The sequence below is a fragment of the Schistocerca piceifrons genome, chromosome 3 (genome assembly GCF_021461385.2).
Source record: "Schistocerca piceifrons isolate TAMUIC-IGC-003096 chromosome 3, iqSchPice1.1, whole genome shotgun sequence".
Lineage (NCBI taxonomy): Eukaryota > Metazoa > Arthropoda > Insecta > Orthoptera > Acrididae > Schistocerca > Schistocerca piceifrons.
The window spans coordinates 170255370-170276813 of record NC_060140.1 but is presented as its reverse complement, the minus strand read 5'-3'; the positions used below and the strand labels follow the sequence as shown (position 1 = coordinate 170276813).

Here is a 21444-nt window from a genome sequence, read left to right as displayed (position 1 = left end):
TGTTCACCACTGTTAAAGTGTTATTTTATACTTGACGAGATAAACAGAGACTGAAAAAATGAGTTTGCTTCCTCAATTGACATTACAAGCTTATTAGAAGTTGGCTCAGTGAATTTTTGTACACTGTGTAAAATGTAAATTTGAAAGAAAGCTCATAATGATGTGCTACAGTTTCACTTCAAGCCCTCTATCACTGCTGCCAATCTTTACGATCCGCAGTGTGTGGTGCAAAGCATATGCTGTATACATGAGTAATGTATGTAGTTGTTGCAACTGTATCATGTCAGATTTGAATGCAGAAGTCTTTAAAATGTAGTATCACAAAATGCTTGTACTATTTCTGTGTGACATCTCTGTCATAGCACGTATCATCTGCTTGAAAAGTATATTTTTAGCACTTCACAAAACTCTTTCACACCTACTTGCACACCCGTTGTTGGAGGGTCACTCCCTCTTTCTACACACCCAGTATGTGAGTTCATTTTAAGTGTGTTAGTGTGGTGTGGTGGCTGCACTACTGGCTGTCTTAACAGGTCACCAGCCAATAAGAATTCACTAGCCGGAAATGGGTGACCTCTTCTTCCCTCTTTTTTTTTTTTTTTTTTTTTTTTTTTTTTTTTTTTTTTTTAACCAAGCATAATCTTCAAGACTCATTGTTGGAATTTAAAAGGTTGATGATTGATTTTGTTGCTGAATACAGTACATCAAAAATATATGCGAAAAGATGAGACCGAGCTATAAGTGGCACAAGAAAAGGTGTTGTCTGGGCCCCTTCACATATTGGCTGGGTCTGGAACACTTCGGTCAACTGCCTTGTTTTTCAATTACCACCGCAACCTTGCACTAGTTGTATCATATTTGCACAGCGAAGCTAAACATTGCAAATTGTATTGGTAATACTGATCATGGCTTACATCAGCATTTTGTCTCTTACATCTCCCATCTCCACAATGGCCTAAAATATTCCCTTCATTGTGCCACCACCTGTGGTGCAAACCATTGTCTTTTGAGTCACTTATAACTTATTCAGTCACATCAAATGTCAATAGGAAGGAAACAGGACAAAGTCAAGCGAGACGTCAAGTAAGAGCTTAGAATTGAGGTAAGCCTTACTAGCAAGAAATGTAAAATCAGGGAATTTTTAGCGTTGATCTTAGGGGTTTTTCACAGCGGCTATGAATTTATGGTGTAGAATCACGAGAAACTTAAAAGATTGGAGAATATGAAATCAAAGTTTTTCTCTGTATTCACATTGGTGTGTAGAATGTATGAGACTGGTGATATACCATCACACTTTCAGAAAAAAATGATCCACACATTTCTGAAGATTGCAAGAGCCAATAAGTGCAAGAATTATTGCACAATTGGCTTAATAACTCTTACATCCAATTTGCTGACAAGAATAATATACAGGAGAATGAAAAAGAAAATTGAGTATCAGTTATATGATGATCAGTTTGGCTTTAGAAAAGGTAAAGGCACCAGAGAGGCATGTCTTATGTCATGTTTGATAATGGAAACAAGACTGAAAAAAAAAAAAATCAAGACACACTCATTGGATTCATCAACCGAGAAAAAGTGTTCAGAAATGTAAAATAGTGCAAGATATTCAAAATCCTTAGAAATTAAAGAAAGGTTCAAGAATGGGATTAACATTCAGGATGAAGGGATATCAATGATAAGAACCATTGATGACACTGCTATCCTCAGTGAAGGTGAAGCAGAATTACAGGACATGTTGAATGGAATGAAGAGTCTAATGAGTACAGCATATGGGCTGAGAGTAAATTGAAGAAAGACCAAAGTAATAAGAATTAACAGAAATAGAACAGTAAGAAACTCAACATCAGAATTGGAGATCATGAAGTATATGAAGTTAACAAATCGTGCTACCTAGGCAGCAAAATAACCCACAACGGACATAGCAAGGACTACTTAAAAACCAGACTATCACTGGAAAATGGGTATTCCTGGAGAAAAGATGTCTACTAATATCAAACATAAGCCTTAATTTGAAGAAGAAATTTCTGAGAACATACATTTGGAGCACAGCATTATATGCTAGTAAGACATGAACCATGGAAAAACTGGAAAAGAACAGAATTGAACAATTTGAGATTTGGTGCTACAGAAGAATGTTGAAAATTAGGTGGACTGATAAGGTTCTCTGCAGAATATGTGAGGAAAGGAACATACAGGAAACATTGACAAGAAGGAGGGACAGAATGACAGGACATCTGTTAAGACATCAGGGAACAGTTTCCATGGTATTAGAAGGAGCTGTAGAGGGTAACTGCACAAGAAGACAGGGATTTAGGCTGAAATTGCTACTCTGAGATGAAAAGTTTGGCACAGGATAGGAATTCATGGTGGACTGCATCAAACCAGTCAGAAGAGTGATGACTCACTGCCCCACAACTTACTGCTCTGTCAGAAATATCAATATCCGAATAACTTAACACTCCTTTTCTCCTTTTCAATCATGTGTACAGCCCTAACAGAGGCTTTCAGTCTGTACAGAAGCCTGAAATTGGAGTACCAACAACACTGGTTAACTTCAGTGGTCAGTTTTCAAGGATACAAGCTTCCTGAAACTTCCTGGCAGATTAATACTGTGTGCCAAACTGGGCCTCAAACCTGGGAGCTTGGTCTCTGCTGGAGAGTGAAGGTTCATTCTGTATACATTCTTCTGGATGTCATAGTCATTCTGATTACTTTTTTGCAGTCAAAACATCTCTTTCTTATGTATAGCTCTGTAGTATGCAAAAATTCTCCTTTAGAATTTTTCACCGTATTATTTCCCTGATTCCTTAAAAATATTGTGCCCACAGATTTTCCTTTCCTCTTTCACTCAGCATCTGTGTTTTTATAAGCTTCAAAAAACACGAACAATATAAAATGTTCTTGTCTAGAACTTTCTCCATTTGCCAATAAGTGCTTTTTCATCATGCTTTTTACTTGCAGGTGAGACAAAATATTCTTCCTCTCTTAAATTTACTTCAGATGTAATATTTCTTAATCCTATGACATTAACAGTTCATTCAGTACTTCTACTTGCATTCTCTTTGCTGAAAACCGTTAATGAATAAACAGGAACTTCAGTGTTAACTATCTTCAATATTCATTTAATGATTGCTGTGGTAACACAAAGGCATGATACATTATTGCATTTCATCTCAAGTCACCTTCTTCTTACTTTGCATAAGTACCGTAAATTAAATAGTTTTAGAAGGTATTAAGATTTGTAGTCTGAATGTATACACATATTAATTTTGGGTCAACCAAAAATTTAACAACCCAGTGATATTTCCTTTGTTAGTATTCTCTAAAGCATTACTCTCTCAGTGTACAACCCTTCCCTTCTTTCCTGTGTTTATTCACCACCTACCAACTTGCACATGCTCTGACTTCTGAGCCACACTGTATCAACAATCTCATCTGCACATAACACATGGCTAGGTGATTGTGCAGATTGTTGGTGCAACATCTAAGGCACCAAATTCTTCCAACCCATAATTTTAATTATTCCCATTGATCACATTTCCTCCCTCATCCTCATGTGCTTCATGTTTTCCACACCTACAAGTGCCACACATACTTGTGAACCTTGACCAAACCAATCAATTTTCCCTCTTTCTTCCCATGTCCCAATGCAGGCATACTCCTATACTTTATCTGTTCCTTTTCTCCCATGATTTTGTTTGTTTTTAGGTATTAGTACAGATTTATATCACATCCCTGAAATTGAAACCCTTGCTTTCCAGCATCTGGAGGAGCATCCCAGACACCACCTCCATAAGTTATCCAATCTGCCAACATCCTACTGCTACCTTGGGCAGTCCTATCCCACCCATTGTGTTGCTCCTTGTCAACCTCTCAGAGCATCAAAATCCTGCCTAGCTGACCTTTTCAACTTGCCACATCCCCCAAAATTCCGTACCGACAATCCACTAAATCCAGAACCGAAACATTCTTAGAACACTGTTGTTAACGTTTCCATCAAAATCATCAGCCCAAAAGAAGTTTAAATCCTATCCATAGGCCTCAGCTTTAGCACTACACCCAAATTTAACCACGTTGGACTTGTCAAAGACCAACTCTCTTTCACCCGATCCCTGTAATGGAAACGCTTTTTTGCCGTCAATCCCACCAAACAAAACCAACCTATCCCAGTATTGAACCCTGCCTCTCCCAGTTCAAACCACCATGCAATCATTATCCCCCTCCTCCTCTTACCTATCACCCCCTTCCAGGAATTCCTTACCTCCAACTTGCCCTCACTATGCTTCACCCAGTCCCTTCTGAGAAATACAATCTCAAAACAATCTGATCTAATTATTCTACATTCAGACAAAGGTTCCACCACCATTGTTATGAAATGCAGTGACTAGCTGGCAGAAGGCCTCTGCCAATTATCTAACTCCTCCACCTATAAACTGTGCCAGAGTGATCCAATCCCAGAAGTCCAAAAACCTCCAACCCCTGCTTAAAACCTCAGCCCCTTCCCAAAATCTCCCCTAACTTCATTTTCATTCTCACCCGAATGACACCCCACACTCCAACCTTCTACATGCTCCCCAACATCCACAAACTGAATGATCCTGGGTGTCCCATTGTAACTGGTTAGTGTGTCACCTCTGAAAGAATTTAGTCGCTATTGACCAACACCTCCAACCAATTGCCCAAAATCTAGCCTTCCATGTCAAAGTGACCAACCACCCCTTTACCAACTCTCTGCACTCCCCTCACCTTTTCCTTCTGGATCACTACTCATCACTGATGGGGTCAATTCCCTACACATAAACATCCCTCATGCCCATGGTCTTGCCGCTATTGAATACCACCTTTCATAACATCCTTCAGACTCCAAGCCCTTTACCTCATTCCTCATACACCTTACCAACTTAATTCCAGCACACAGCTACTTCTCCTTTGAAGGGAAGATGTACAAACAAATTTGGCATAGCCATGGGCACTTATATGGCACACTCTTAGGCCAACCTGTTTATGGGCCATCTAGAGAAAATCTTTCTAGTCTTCCAAAACGCCAAACCCTTAGTCTGGTTCAGGTTCATTGATGATATCTTCATGATCTGGACCCAGGGCAAAGAAACTCTATCCCCATTTCTTCAGTCTCAACATGTTCCCTTCCATCTGCTTCTCCTCAACCCAGCATGCCACCTTCCTGGATGTTGATCTCCTCCTCTCTTGTGGCTCCATCCCCACATTTGTCCATGTTAAACCCACCAACCACCAACAGCACTTGCATTTCAACAGGTGTCACCCCTTCCACACCAAAAAATTCCTCCCTTGCAGCCTGGCCACACTGAGACACCTTACCTACAGTGACAAGAACTCCTTTACCCAGTATGCTGAAGGTCTCAACAAGGCCTTCAAAGACAGGCATTATCCCCCAGACCTAATACACTAACAGATCTCCAGCACCATTTCTCCACACATCCCAAATACTCCCACCAACCTCAAGAACAAACTAAAAAGGAGCACACCCTTTGTTACCCAGACTGGAAAAATTGACCACATTCTTTGTTGGGGCTTTAATTATCTATCATCATGCCATGAAATGAGGGCCATCCTATCTGAGATCATTCCCAACCCTCCTAATGTGGTTCTCCATCACCAGTCCAAATTCAACAACATCCTAGTCCATTCCTATGTCACTCTCGCTCTCAATCCCTTGTTGCTGGGACCATATTCCTGTGAAAGGCCCAGGTGCAAGACATGCCCAATCCACCCATCCAGTACTTCCTATTCCGGTCCTGTTACAGGCTTACCCTACCCCCATCAGAGCTTGCACACCTGTGAAAGCAGCCATGTCATATAGGAGCTCTGCTGTAATCACTGTACAGCTTTTTATATTGGTGTGACTACCAACCTGCTGCCCACCAGAATGAACAGCCATCGCCAAACTGTGGCCAAGAGCATGGTAAACTACCTTGAGGCACAACATGCACCTGAAATATTGTGCTTCATTTCAATGGCTGCTTCACAACTGGGGCCATCTGAATCCAACCCTCCACCACTAGCTTTTCCAAACTGTGTGGATGGGAGTTATCTTTACAACACATTCTCTGCTCCCAAAATTATCCCAGCGTCAACCTTCAGTAAGTTACCATTCCCACATCCCCCACTCAACAGTTTCCAATCCCTCTGTTCTATTACCTCCTTCCTATTCACATCCTCTCACCCTCACTGTGTATTACTCTCTGCCAATGCCTGTCTTTCCCCATCCCTGCTCCTTTCTTTTTTCCTGCTCTGCTACCAAATTTCTGTCCCCCTCACATCATCCTGCCTCAAGACTCCCAATGTTGTGCCTAGTGGCAGTCTTATCATGCCTGCACCTAGTCCCTGCACACTTCACCAGACAGTGCTCTTCTCTCCTCCCCCTCCCTCCCACCCCCCTCGCCCCTACCCTCCCCCTCCCCCTACCCATACCCATATAGTGCTACCTCTCCCTCTTCCCTGCCCCACTCCATATTGTTACTTTCATTCAGTATGACTGTTACATTCTGGTACAAGCTGCCAAAGATGGAAAACACGTGTGTGTGAAGTATACTTGCTTGCATGAATGTGTGTATTCTTCTCTGAAAAAGGCTTTGGCCAAAAGTTAATTGTGTAACAGTCTTTTTATTGTGCGTGTCTCAACTCAGAGTGTATCTTTATGGTGACTAGCAATCTATCCTTTTCCTAATGTTGTCAAGTACGTTAGTAAGTCATTTGACATTGTGTGTTGCATGTGTCAAGTTGTTACTGGAGGAGTTTGTGACAGTTTGATAGTGAGTTACTTTGATGTTGTGAATTATGACTAGTGGATTCAGTCTTGTGGTTAAGGCTGAAGACATGTTGTCTAAAGTCAAGTACCTTCAGTTATTTGGACATCTGGATTTATTGCAGAGTATGTGAAGTGTCAGGTATGTGGTGAGGATATGAAGTTCACCAAAGTTGCTGTGTCTCAGGGCAGGTACCAGTACATGTGGCATTGTTGGTGGGATAACATCTGGCACTACATCCATGGGGGTTCCTTGTTCAAGAACACTAGGTTGGCCATACATGACGACATTTTAGTGAAATGTAGTTCTTGCTATTGGTCATCCACTAAGTCCTGTGCTCATGAGGTGGGTGTTGGTAAGCATTGTGGTTTAGACAGCTTTTTGTTTTTTTGAGGAAGTTTGCTCAGAATTCATTAAGTTGGGGGAGGGGAGGTTGCAGTTGACATACATGACTGACACTTCAGAAAAATGAGGGGTGGCCCTCAAGTGGATCTGTGGCTGTGAGAGGTTGTTATGTCAGGGACTGGGTGTTCAGACATTGTTTTTGGGTTGTTGAGCAGTGGACAAAATGGATAATAGTAGATTTAATTGAAGATTACATTGAAGGGGATTCACCTACAGTTTCCAATGTATTTCCTCCTTATGGGGATTTAGGGAACAGGAGGTATCAACATTTAGTGGTTAATCATTGCATTGAGGTTAATGATTAGGTTACTGGGGCACATACAACTACAAAAGTGGGGACAGAGGGACTGTTAGATCCATGATAGGGAGAAGGAAGAGGCTTCCTTCCATCTCATAGTCTCATTTATATGAGTACTTCTGGCAGAAGAGTGAACTGGATAATTTTTCATTCCTTTTGCTGTTTCTTGAGGGCTGTGGGGAAAACATATAGGATGAAGGTTTTTAGTTGATCAGGTGTTTGATGGCTGATGGGGGCATTCAAATGGTTCAAATGGTTCTAAGCACTATGGGACTTAACATCTGAGGTCATCAGTCCCCTAGACTTAGAACTGCTTAAACCTAACTAACCTAATGACATCACACACATCCATGCCTGAGACAGGATTCCAACCTGAGACCGTAGCAGCAGCAGGGTTCCGGACTGAAGTGCCTAGAACCGCTCGGCCACAGCGACTAGCGGTGGTGGCGTTGTTGGTGTGGTTTGCTGTGGGGGTAAGAGGTGTTTAGAGCAGTTTAGGTTTTTTATTTGGACTCTTTCCCCCCCCCCCCCCCCCCCTTAGGCATGGGTGTTGTTATTTTTTGTTGGTTATATTATGGTTTGGGTATTGTGTTTAACATGGATATTAGTTGGGGGGTTGCTGTTTTAAGGGGGGGGGGGGGGGGGGGGGTGAGTGAATTTTGTTTGCTCACACATTAGACTTCATGTTAGTTAGAAGGTTGGATAACTGATCTGACGATTTTAGTCTGTTGGTTTTCAGTATTGTGGGCTTCATTTTAGCCATATAGTTCAATTGAAATTTGTGTTTCTGGGTTTTTTGGAGTTGTGAGTGTATTCCTGGTGTCAAAGTCTTCGTATGAACTATATAGGTCAAGCAAAATTTGTGATGCCTATGTAGTCTCTAGGCTTCCATGTGACTCATTTTTGGGTTAATATTTGTTCTTGCATTGTGTTGTCATTCTTATTGTCATATATTTATATTTTCTCTGGCCAAAACCCCCTACTTCACGTGGTTGTCATGTTAGTTTCATTCTATTGCCACAGTTAAATATTTTGCTTGTGGTTTATATTTGTTTATGGATGTAAGGGATTCCATATTATAAACACTTGAAATAGGTGTGTCTGCCATCATGATCATGTCTCAGGTCAAGGTCAATGGGTGCTGTTGTGATCTTCAGGTTTGCTACTATTTCTTTACCTATGTTGAGGATTCCTTGGTAGGGATGGTGCTGCAGGTTATATCGCACAGAGAGTCTTTGACAGATGTGAAAATAATTGCCGGTGTGTCCTAGGGAAATGTGTTGAGATCTTTAATGTTCATGTTGGATATTAATGACAAGGTAGACAATAGTAATTTGTGTTTGAAAATGATGTAGTTATCTGTAATGAAGCAATCAGAAAAAAAAAACTGCAGTCAAATCTTAGTAATGTTTCAAAGTGGTGCGTAGATTGGCAACTCACTTTAAGTGTGTAATTGTATACTTCACAAAATGCAAAAATTTTAGTGTGCTATAATATAAGTCTATCTATAATCTTATTGACCTGTATTCTGCTCTTGGTATCTGCTTGTCCACATTGTCTGCTCCTGAGCCATTATATGGTACACTGATCAGTTTTTAAATGACAAATACAACACTGTACAAGTTAACTTGAAATCTTTTCACATTTATTGGCACCAGTAATATTATGATAATCACCTTAATTTGTGGATTTATATAGTTTGCGTATTACAGGTCAGCACATCACTTCCACAACAAGTGATCTGACAGAGTGGCAACATTTTTACATTCCATTTTCACTATCGAATTCTAACTAATAAACAACATGATATTAGTTTCAGTATTTAGTCATTACACATAGTAGCTGTTCACTTTGTATATCTGGACAGAAATTATCTTGTAACATGAAGTTTAGAATTTGATAACTAATTGCATACTGGACCTCAACATATTTGTACATTATGACTGATAGTGGCCAAGATGTTGGCACATAGGCCTCTTAATACAGACTCTACACACTTTAATGTGCAACTGACTGCAAGATTTTAATAATGTGAATGAGTATGACAGGCTAATTGAATCATTGTCCTGCTTAAGTACTTATAGATGTGCATAAGAATAACAATCAAATTCTGTTGTTATATTTTTTATATCACTATGAAAGAGAGGAAAATCAGAGGACACAAATTATAGTAAGCAAAACAGCAGGTCTGTTTAACTATGAACTGCACGATTAGGAAAAAGATACAGTTATAAGTTATTATTTACGCTTCCATGTGGGTTGGCAGAGTTCATGAAATGTAACCAAAAAATGAAATTTTCCAGATGTTATAACTGTATCAGCAAACCATTGTGAAAAGTGTGGTAGACAGTATGTCCCATTTTACCAGTTGTTAGTGCGTCCACCACCGTAGCTGAGTGCACAGTGTGCTGGCTTGTCATGCCAGGGGGGGGGGGGGGAGTGGAAGGGGGGGCAGGGGGGAAGAGCCAGGTTCAATTCCTGGCTGGGTTAGAGATTTTCTCCACTCAGGGACTGGGAGTTTGTGTCATCTTCATCATGATCATTTCATCTTCATCTACATACAAGTCACCAAAGTGGCGTCACCTCAAAAGACTTGCACCAGGCAATCAGGTCTACCCGCTGGGAGGCTCCTGCCACACAACATTTCATTTCAGTTATTAGGACTTTTTCCTGTTCCATTGCAACGAAGCCAAACTTTATGCCTGTGGGAGGCCACAGATTTTTTCCAGTGAGTTGTCCAACATGATGGGTGAAGAGTGTCAAATGTATACCAGTAACACTGATGCTGGAAGATCAGAGGAAGATGCAAATGATAGTTGCCCTGATTCCAGATGGTAGTGGCATCCAGATTCACATCCAGCCCATAGCAATAGACATGCAGTGACTGCTGATTGCCTCATGATCATATCACAAATTAACATTAATATTGTGCACAATTTCACATTTGTAACAACCAGCTACCATTTTCTGGAAGCTGTGCTATGTAACAGGGTGTCATTTACGAGACTTCCTCTCATCCCTCTTCACCAAACAGCATGTTTCTAATAATGTAGTGACTGTTGCAAGTTGAGGAGTGAATTAATAATGAGAGACAATTCCCATATGACATCATTGACAGTTGTTTGTGAATGTCACTTTGCCAGTAATCAACACATAGGATCAATTGTGGTCATCATGCTGTTACAAAACTAATACTTTCTTTGGTACAAATGGGAATTTTTGGAATTGGAAAAATCTGGGCTACAAAAGCTATGGAATTGAATTTCAAAAATAACCATTAATTATGATTAAAATATTCTGCAATGTGAGTATTTGAAATGTGAGTAGTTTCTCAAATAAAATGGTTTTGGAAAAAGTAAAATGTTTATGGACAAGTGGAGAATGAGGGCTTTCAGATGAGCCATATAAACAAACAGCTATATGTTCAGTGACCTCCACATGCTCCTTACAAATCTTAAATTATGAACATTTGGCCCAGAGAACAGTGTCACAGAACTGCTGAAAAACCTGAACTGGCAGATGCTTAAATACAGATCCTGAGAAAACCTGCTTACAAAGTTACAAGTAAATGTATTAAGTGAGAAATATAGAAATATATCAAATCACTCTTCATTATTCCAGAGACCTTTTCACATCTCAAACATCAGTGCTGAGGTGCTACCACCTCTGTAGTGCTGTTTGAGTTTTGGGGGAATACCAAGTGGGCCGAGGCGTGACCAGGAATTTGCACTGAGGAGGGATTTGTACTAGTGTAGTCTGTGCAATTATGCAAAGCCACTGTGCAAGGGTGGCATAACAAGTAGCACATCTACCTAGTGAGCAGGAGACCCAACTTTGAATCCTGGCCTTTGTACAAATTTTTGATCGTTACTTCAGACTGCTTATATACATCATACAAATGTATTACATCCCCTATTATTGCTCCCATAGTTGCTGCAAAGACAAGTTAGACTAGTTGCTCTGTGCACAGAGGCATTTAAGTAACCATTTTTCCTGTGCTCCTACAGTATTCCCCTGTAAATACATGTGTATGCAGAGTCAAATTTGTTGCCATCTGGCAGCTCTGAGCCAATGCAACCATAATTAAATTTTCTTCTCAGATTGTGCTGGCACAGCTTGAGAGACTTCATTACTGCTGCAGTTGTGCTTGTGCTCAAATATTATCAGCTTCAAACAGTTCACAATTTTATATAGATGAATATGAAATACTTCTTCTCTCAATGGTAACAAGGGATATTGCTTGCCCATGCACCTTGATATCAGACATCAGATTGATGACATTTTTGACTGTTCTTTAGCCATATTGTTCTGTCATGATGTTATTTGGCATTGTCACAGCATGTGCATTTATTTGGTGGTGCTCCACATTACTCCGAAACCAGGAGGCTGCTTGTAAAGGTTACACAATGCCCACACAGCACGGCAACTCATGGTAATACTGTGACTGCCATCCCAGCTTGAAGGCTCACTCTGTGGGAGTGATATGTTACCCCATACTCCATACATGAATGGAATAGAAAGTAAACATAACATAACAAAATATTATGTGAAAAAAAATTACTTCTTCAAGATAATACATAGGTACACTATATCTGTATGGTTTACTAGTAGAGAGTAGTAAACAAAGGCACTTTGCTGTGGATAGAGTAAAATCCCCATACTGGGCATTAAAATGTTATGAGCCCATAACAGCAATATTCCATGTGTAGACAGAGTAATTTATTGTAAATAGTCTTCACGGGTTTGCCACTGGATGACGTGCAAATGCCAAAATAATTCCTTGGAGCAACTGTCCAACATCTTCAGGTTGTTGTACCTTGCTGGTGGGTGTATATAGAACAGGTGCACGAAGAATGCACAGGCGCGGAAATCATGGATGTGCAATGATCTGCAGATAGATGGCACCATATTCAAATGCCCTCACAGAGTAGCCCTCCTGCGCTGTGTGTGCTGTACTACACTATGTTAACTAACACTGCAGCCAGATGTCACTCACCAAGGAAAAAAAGAAAAGAGAAAAAAAAAAACAGGCCAATGTTATGACGGGCCTGTTATCAAAAAAATCTGCAGGTCATTGTGCATGCATTATTTCCATGCCTGTGCATTCTTCGTGCTTGTGTTCTATGTTCAGAGCGTCAACATGTGGATACCGTTGGTTGTACCTAGCCACCAGCAAGGTACAATCACCTGAAGATGTTGGACAGTTGCTCCAAGGAAATATTGTGGAATTTACACAACATTATCCAATGGTAAACCTGTGAAGACTATTTGCAACATATCCACTGTGAAAGCTTGAATAGTCACAGAGTAGTGTATTGTTTCAAACATAACATTTTTTTAATAAACCCTGTAAATATTTCATGATGGCATTGATATGTACAATTTGTGCAATTACCTTTATTTCAACGAAGCCAAACTTTATGCCTGTGGGAGGCCACAGATTTTTTCCAGTGAGTTGTCCAACATGATGGGTGAAGAGTGTCAAATGTATACCAGTAACACTGATGCTGGAAGATCAGAGGAAGATGCAAATGATAGTTGCCCTGATTCCAGATGGTAGTGGCATCCAGATTCACATCCAGCCCATAGCAATAGACATGCAGTGACTGCTGATTGCGTCATGATCATATCACAAATTAACATTAATATTGTGCACAATTTCACATTTGTAACAACCAGCTACCATTTTCTGGAAGCTGTGCTATGTAACAGGGTGTCATTTATGAGACTTCCTCTCATCCCTCTTCACCAAACGGCATGTTTCTAATAATGTAGTGACTGTTGCAAGTTGAGGAGTGAATTAATAATGAGAGACAATTCCCATATGACATCATTGACAGTTGTTTGTGAATGTCACTTTGCCAGTAATCAACACATAGGATCAATTGTGGTCATCATGCTGTTACGTGAGGAGCCATAAAAAACTATGACTGTACATTTCTGATCGTTAACAAAGCAGGATACATTCTTATCATTATCCAGTCCATTTGTTACCATTACTATATAAAGCCCAGTAGAACAAAGCTTGTACATACACTGTGCAGATTGTACCATGCACATTCCAAGTGTTTTTGATTTTGCCAGTGCTTCAAATACTCACATTTCCAGAATAACGTCATAATGAATGCACAATGTCAGAGTATATGCTTAATAAATTGTGAGATATATTCTACTAACTTCATTCACTGCTCTGGCAGTTTGCAGTGGTGTATTGAACATCATGATTTGGGTCAAGAGTAGAGTGGCCAAGGAGAAGGCAGAGGAAGAATCACTCTTCTAACAAAGTCTGGGTAATAGCTGGTGTGTGACGAGTGCAGAACACGTTACGATGCTCAAAATATAATGAACATAACAGTAAAGGTAAAGCAGACTTATAGTATGTTCAGTTAACACAATCATTATGATTCCTGAAGTTTTCCTGGCATAATGAGTATTCCATGGGATTTCATTGTTGCAGCTGGATGATGTCAATATCTTGCCACAGCATTTTGGCTGAATGTAATAGCACAACCATTCCAAGAAAATCACTACATATCTTTTTAGTGCAGTTGATAACAGGGAAATTAAGGACTTGTGGCCTATAATTTCCATGATGCAATGCCCTCTAGTTAATTTTGTTTGACAATGCCTGTCCCCACACTGATGAGGCACTGGACAGTGACAACGAGTAGAGTAACCAACAAATTTTACAGATTTCTTAGAACATTTATGTTATATTCTGCATTCTATGTGAAAACTTTGGGACCTGCAAATCTCATTGAGAAATGAGTGAGACAGATACTTACAAAAGTTCTGAGCTGTCTTGTGGAGATCACTCCAAATGGATGCAAATTATAAGAGGATACTTCTAAAAGTAAATAACATTTACTTTTCCAGACATTTTTACTCAAAATAATGTAAAAATCTTATTTTACACCATGTTTTTGTATCTTAGCAGTTTTTCTACGTAGTCATCACTCATATTTAAACATCTGTCATTTTCCTCCACAACCTTTCCTATGGCTTCTGCATACCCATTTGCTACCAGGTTGTTGAACCAGTCACTGGCATCCTCTCTCAGTTTCTGGTCATTTCCATAGTGCTTAACACCCAAAAAATCCTTCCATTTAGAAAAAGATAGTAATCACTGAGGACTAAGGCAGGGCTATAATATGGATGTTTGGAAACTTCCGACTTAAACCATTGAAGCAAATCCTTCATCGATGCATCAGAATGTGGTTGAATATTATCATGAAGAAGCACGATGCTGTTGGACAACACTTCAAGCTCTTTGTTTTGAACAATTTGGCATATTCAGTGAAATATCTGATGCTATTCCACTGCATTTATGGTCTTTCCTCTGAGCATAAATTTGACGAGTAGGGTGCCCTTCTGATACCAAAACACTTTGGCCGTAACCTTTTCCATGCTCTTAATTTGTTTGGCTTCTTTTGCCTTTCTCTGTGGTCATGAATGATGTCATCTCATTCACTGGCACTTTGTTTCTGAACTTTTGTGCAAAATCCTGGTCCTGTCTCCAATAACAATGTGGGTCAATAACTCCTCACCGCCCTTGTCATGCCTAATAAGAAAAGTCAGCACTGCTGCCATTCAACACTTTTAAAGTTCATCTTTCAAAAGTTGTGGAACCAACATGATCCACACTTTTTGACAGCCCAAATAATGAGTACAATTTGGTAGAGAACTGACAATGAAATTTCAGGAAAGCACATATTCTGTTTATCAATACAGAATCATCTGTCCTATTTAACTTCTTTTTCAGTCCTTGACATGGGTTTGTCGGTCACTGTTTTTCATCATGAATATTCATTTGTATGTAATTAAATCTGATGTATCATTTTCAAACTGAAGCATCAGTCATCGTATTTCCATAAATTTCAGTTTTCTGCGCGTAAATTCGATAGAGTGAACCTTTTTAGCTTTCAGAAACCATACCACTATATAACTGGTGGGACTGTTAAATCTGCCACACTTTTTAAAATAAAAGAAATAAAAAGTAAATAACCACTCCTACTCACTGTTAGCATCATACTGTTGCCATCTATTTGGAAGATCTGTGCTGTGGCATAGTGGCAGGGGCTGGGGGAAGGGACAGGGGGAGGGGTAATTGTGCAGCTCTTCAAATCAAATTGTTCTTAGTTTTAGAATGACCCCTCATACTCTGTTGTCCATGATGGACAAACTAGCTGCCAATCTATTAGTACACATAAGATGATGCAATATCTACCTACATAGACACTTCACAAACCACTTTATGGTGTGCGTCAGAGGGCACCATGTACCACTACCAGTTTTTTCCTTTCCTATTACACTTGTAAATGGATTGAGAGAAAAATGACTGTCTATATGCCTCCTTATGAGCCATCTCTTATCTTGTCTTCATACTCATTATGCAAAATGTTCATTGGTGATGGTAGAATCATTCTGCAGACAGCTGTGAAGACCAGTTCACTAAATTATTCCCCTTCATCATATTGTTTCTATTTTTTGTTGTGCTGTATATATTAATGGCTGTGTGTTTCTGTATCACGTAAATAATGCAATGTTTGCAAGATGTTGGTACTGTATTTTTAGTGTCTCAGTTACATGATAATAAAAACTACACAACATGAGTCAATATCTCAGCAATTGTCAGGCAATCTGTTTTGGTGGTTTCTGGCAAAACTTGTACAGACATAATAATTTCATGTATATTTGTAGGTATTAAAATTTTGTACAAAAGACATGAAAGCACTCTATGATTCGTAAAATTGGTAACTTACATCTTATTAATGCAACACTAAGAATCATGTAATATCTCAAGTGTAATTTTTTAAAATATTACATATCTTAATGTTTCTGTTTCTCAGTGATGTCATACACTGAAATGTGTCTGTATTGTTGTAGTGGCCCTCAGTCAATTGCCAGAGTTTATCTCAGATCCCAGCACAGTTGGAAATAAGCCAATGCCGTTCCACAGATGCACGATTAACCTTAACTGTGAAAATCTGGACGTTCTCACAAAAGCATATGAAGCAGCAACAAAAGGAAAAATTTCAGAGAGGTTAGCACTGTACCAAAATAATACAAACAAGTTATTTGCTTTAAATTCAGTACTAATACTAACCTTCATAAGTGTGGTTGTGCACATTAAAAGTAAATTGGAGAATACAAACTGTGTAGATTTACTAATTTGTTGAGAAAGCAGGCTTTCCTGGCAAATTTCACTAATGCAATCTTCTTGAGTTGTCAGCTAAGTTGCTATGTTGTCTTGTAGCACTGCTTCAAGTTGCCTGAAGGTGACCTAGGAACAAGGAAGCATTTAGCAGCAGAGAGCCACAGTGGAAGAAGACTGTTATAAGTTATAAGCTATCAGAGAAATTCCTTTTTCAGATATAGAAAAACTCAACTTACACATTTATACACACACAGCTCATGCATACATGAGACAGCAGTGGCTGTGTGTGTGTGTGTGTGTGTGTGTGTGTGTGTGTGTGTGTTTGTTTGTTTTTCCTACATCTGAAGAAGGACTTTCTCTGACAGCTAATATCTAATAATCTTCTATGAGTGTGACTGTCTGCCACTCGATGCCACCTCTATGTCCATCTCATACTGGTGTTATTCCATTCTGGATTTTCCATTGCTTAAACTTGTTGAAACATTACTTTCAGAAGACATTGCCTCTCATCTAACTCAAAAGATTTCATTTGGTTATCATTCAATTAGGCTACAGAGACATGTATACATAACTACATACACTGGGCAATTCATGATATTCACAGCATGTATGATTACCTTGTTCTATTTGTGCAATTTAATTTATGCCCAAAAATGGAAGGTTTCCTCTTTTACTGCCTGCAAACAAGTTATTTAAATTATCTATCCTCCTGTTTAGCTTTTTTCTGGAATTTCTTTGTTGTATGCTCCTTGAGTTCTAAATGGGCATTTTTGCTCCAAAACTCTTCTCTTTTATGTTTGTAAACACTGTCAAATCATAATACAGCCATATTTCGCTTGAGTGTTTTGATAATTAAGATTTTTAATCTTTTAGTTTCATATTTAGCTTTTTTAGAATCTTATTTTCAGAACACTCTTTCTGCAATAAAACCTGTGGTGTTTCCATAAATTCCTATTAATAATGGAAATACATGTTATGAAGAAGAAAGAACATGATTACTTACTCAGTGGTCAGAATGAATTCTGTTGGAAGTCTTATTTATGGTCTACATTAAATTGGTTCACTAGTTGCATGAAACATGCTGCCAGGTGGATCTATACATAAATATGAAATGAGAAAGTCATTTGGTGGTGACTGGTCCTTGTTGTCAACATTGATTCTCTGGGTATACTGAAAACAACTTATATCAAAAATGTATAGGGTGACACAGAATGAATCTTTCACTCTGCAGCAGAGCATATGCTGTTTTTAAACTTACAAGCAGACTAGAATTGGGTGCTGCACTGGGACTAAAACCCAAAACCCTGCCCATTATGTGCAACACTTCCACTGATTGAGCAATCAAAGTATAATCCATGACCTGCCCTCATAGCCTCACCTCCACCAGCAACCTCACCCGCCCTCCAAACCCACGGGAACTCCCTTGCATCCTTTGACATAAATTATAGAAAAATTGAATTACTGCAAGAACAATGCCCACCTACTGAGTATCAATTTACTTTTTGAGTGTGATCACTGTGCATGATGGTCTTTTGTCCTGGTAATAGGTATTTAAATTTCTTAAACATCCATACTATTGCTAATATCTCTTTTTTGAGTTATGCTATAATTCCTTTCAGTATGTGTGAGCATACGGCTTGCAAATGCTACAGGTTTTTGTTCCACTACAACACCAATAGTGTTTCTTCATACAGTTGGGCCCCAAGGCCATGATCTGAGGCATATGTCATGAGATGAAACAGTTGGCTACTATCAGAATGCACCAGTAATTTTGCTGACACCAAACTGTCCCTGACAGCTAAGAAATTGGCTGTGCATTCTTTTGTCCATCACCACACTGAATATTGTTTCAATATATTTGCCATATGTGGCACATTTAGAACTGATTTGTTAAAAAAATTTTTGTAAAATTCTGCCATCCTTAAATATACCTAGTTGTTGTTCATTGGATGGTTCCAAACACTTGCGAGTTCTATCTCTCTTACTTAGGTCTGGTCTTATTCCTTCTCTATTTATCAAATGTCCTAAAAATTTAACGTCGGTCCTACTGAATAGAGATTTGGAAAATTTCAGTGTATTTTCCCGTGAATATAACGAGATATGAGTTTATCCAATAAGTAAATGTGATCTTCCCAGATTTATGTTATTAACATTATGTCTTCTACGTATACCAAGATATTGTGTTTCAGATCATCTCCAATTGCCTTATTATGAACGCTTATGAAGACCAATACTAAGATGTTCAGTCCAAACAGTAGAACCCTGAACTGATAAGCTCTACCCTCAAACAGAATTGTTGTATATTTGTCTAACATCTTGCATACTCCAATTTGCCAATATCCTAATGTTAAATCCATAGTAGTAATGTACTTCACCCCTGCAAACCTTGTCAACTGCTCATGTATCATGGGCAGTCTGTCTCTTTCTGGTCCTGGTAATCTACTTAATGTTCTTGGGTCAAGTGTAGTCTGCTGTTCAACTGGTTTCTTAATGACAACCAGTGAGTTATTATAACAACTGTTAGATACTTCTATTACATCCCAATCTATGATCCTATTAATTCAGTGTGCATCAGACCATACCCTCCTCTGGTTTTAGTTTATGCATCTCAACCTGGGATGTTTATTTCCCAAGCACTGGAGTAAAACTTTACATATAATTTAAATTTGTGGAGCCGAACACTGAAAGTTTTTAATAAGTCTTACTATTAATAGTATTAATATGTTTCAGTTTTCTATCATCAGAATAAGTACAACTTTTCACAAATGTGCCTCTACTTTTTGAATTCCCCTCATATATCTGTACCTGTATGTAGATGATTTTGTAAATAAGCTTTACCTATAATGTACTTTTAAAGATATAACAAGGGATGGCTTTTCTGATAGTGCATACGCATCAATAGTGAGTTTCGGCATTAACATCTATTTATAAATAGCTGTTTAACCATGCATAACACCACGGTCCAAGCTAGTAACATATTTAATTCTACTAACCCCCTAAGACATCCCCCCCACTGGTAAAAGCACAAATCGCACCCTGTATTAATTTCATGTCATGCCATGTCCTTTAAAACTACTGATGTCTTGTATGGTCCCACACATAAAGGATCTTGAGGTTTTATCTTTAATGTGCATGTAAAATCTGTAATTGTTCCTGGTTTCAACAAAAATATCCCTTTTTGACTGGTTAGCAACTGAATAATGTCTACGTTCTCCTGTGCATTAAGTCCTGATGATTTATCAATATTAGCTGCTACATCTTTCACTGATATTGTTCCTACATATATAGTGCTCACATGTATCTCTGTTAGATATATCACAGTTTCTATTGTGAGCACTACATTCTCTTGACTAGTTTCCGTGCAATCGAATGACAAAGATTGTAGTTGCTGATCATCACCATGTGGAAAAGTTATTATCCCATTTATGTGTGCCAACAGAAAACTGAATTAAGATTTCCGCCAGTACTGATTTACTATTTGTCCTGTAATTCCGATTAACTTCACTCTAGCGAACACCAGCCTCAAGAATACATACATCAAATTATAAATCATCAAAAAAATTCTGGTCCACAAAGCAAATTTCACTGCCTGAATTCATAATTACACCTACTGATACCTTGCCTATCATGCCATGTCACAATACATTTTTTAAAACAAACAGTTTAGATACAGCTGTTATAAATTTATGTCATATCTTGCAAATAGAACAACATGAAGATCAAGCACTTCTTAAACACATTCAATGGTTAGGAAATAGGATCAGTGAATTAAACATCAGGTGGAAGCTCCACAGAGGGATACTGTTTCACAAAAGTCACTTTTTGAGTAACAGGTTGCTATGTACTGAATTAATAACATGGCACATACATCTAGGATATGGCTACTTTGGCCCTAAGAAATGTACCATGCACTTTAGAAAATATTATTACTTTAAAAATGTGCACTGACAAGTTAAAAATTTTACGACAGTTTAAGACGTCACAATGTGAAAATACAGATGATGAAATTATACACCTTACTTCATCCCATAATACCCAGTGAGTTATGGGGTTTAGAAGCAGAGGACTTCTACAGTCTAAAACAAGTCGGGAGACTGGAACATTTATTATTGGATAACAGTACACTGTTTATGCCAAGGTAATGTAAGGAGTTCCTAGCATGGGAAAAAGTCAGTCATATCCTTATATCCCAGTACCAACCACAGGCTAACCCCACCAGAAGTGTGATGCAGGAATTAGGATGGCTAAGTCGAATGTATTGTGCTGGTAAACTCTCCCAGTGGATTTAGATGGTGACTGATTTTGAAAGATTACTGAATGAACTCCTCCAGTTCATTACCCAGTTGCCACCCACAGAGATTTTATGTGAGCAAATCAGAGGTGAACCTTTGCCAAAAAAAAAAACCAACTGGCCCAAAGAGAATGTGTTGATTACTCCAATATCGCAGTCAAATACCAAAAAGACATCAATTAAAGCAAATAACATGAGAAAAAAAGGATGGGAAAAGAACCCCAATAGTGTACAAATTAGAGGGCTTGGTATTAGTAAAGAAGCATAATAGAAGTTCAAAGAATGAAGGACTTACTTCCAAGTTTCAGCATCTCTACAAAGGGATACATAAAATAACACAGGTACCTCAGCCAAAAGAACTGTACTCACCAACCCGATTACAAGGAAAGGAAAAGGGATGTTTAACGAGCAAGATTTAAAATCCTTTGTTGTCAGTGAGAGATAAATTCTTCATTACATTATGTTAAAATTTAAGGCAAAGTGGAATTCAGTGAAACCCCACAAC

The 21444-nt window shown here is 38.8% G+C and overlaps 1 protein-coding gene across 1 annotated transcript in view; it reads left to right on the top strand.

Annotated features, from left to right (window-relative positions):
- The window catches only part of LOC124788266 (pyridine nucleotide-disulfide oxidoreductase domain-containing protein 2-like), a 177019-nt gene that overhangs the window by 116152 nt on the left and 39423 nt on the right, over nucleotides 1-21444 (top strand). Inside the window, exon 8 of the mRNA XM_047255471.1 lies at nucleotides 16378-16534. Within this exon, the coding sequence (XP_047111427.1) occupies nucleotides 16378-16534 (157 nt within the window). The remainder of the gene's footprint in view (nucleotides 1-16377; nucleotides 16535-21444) is intronic.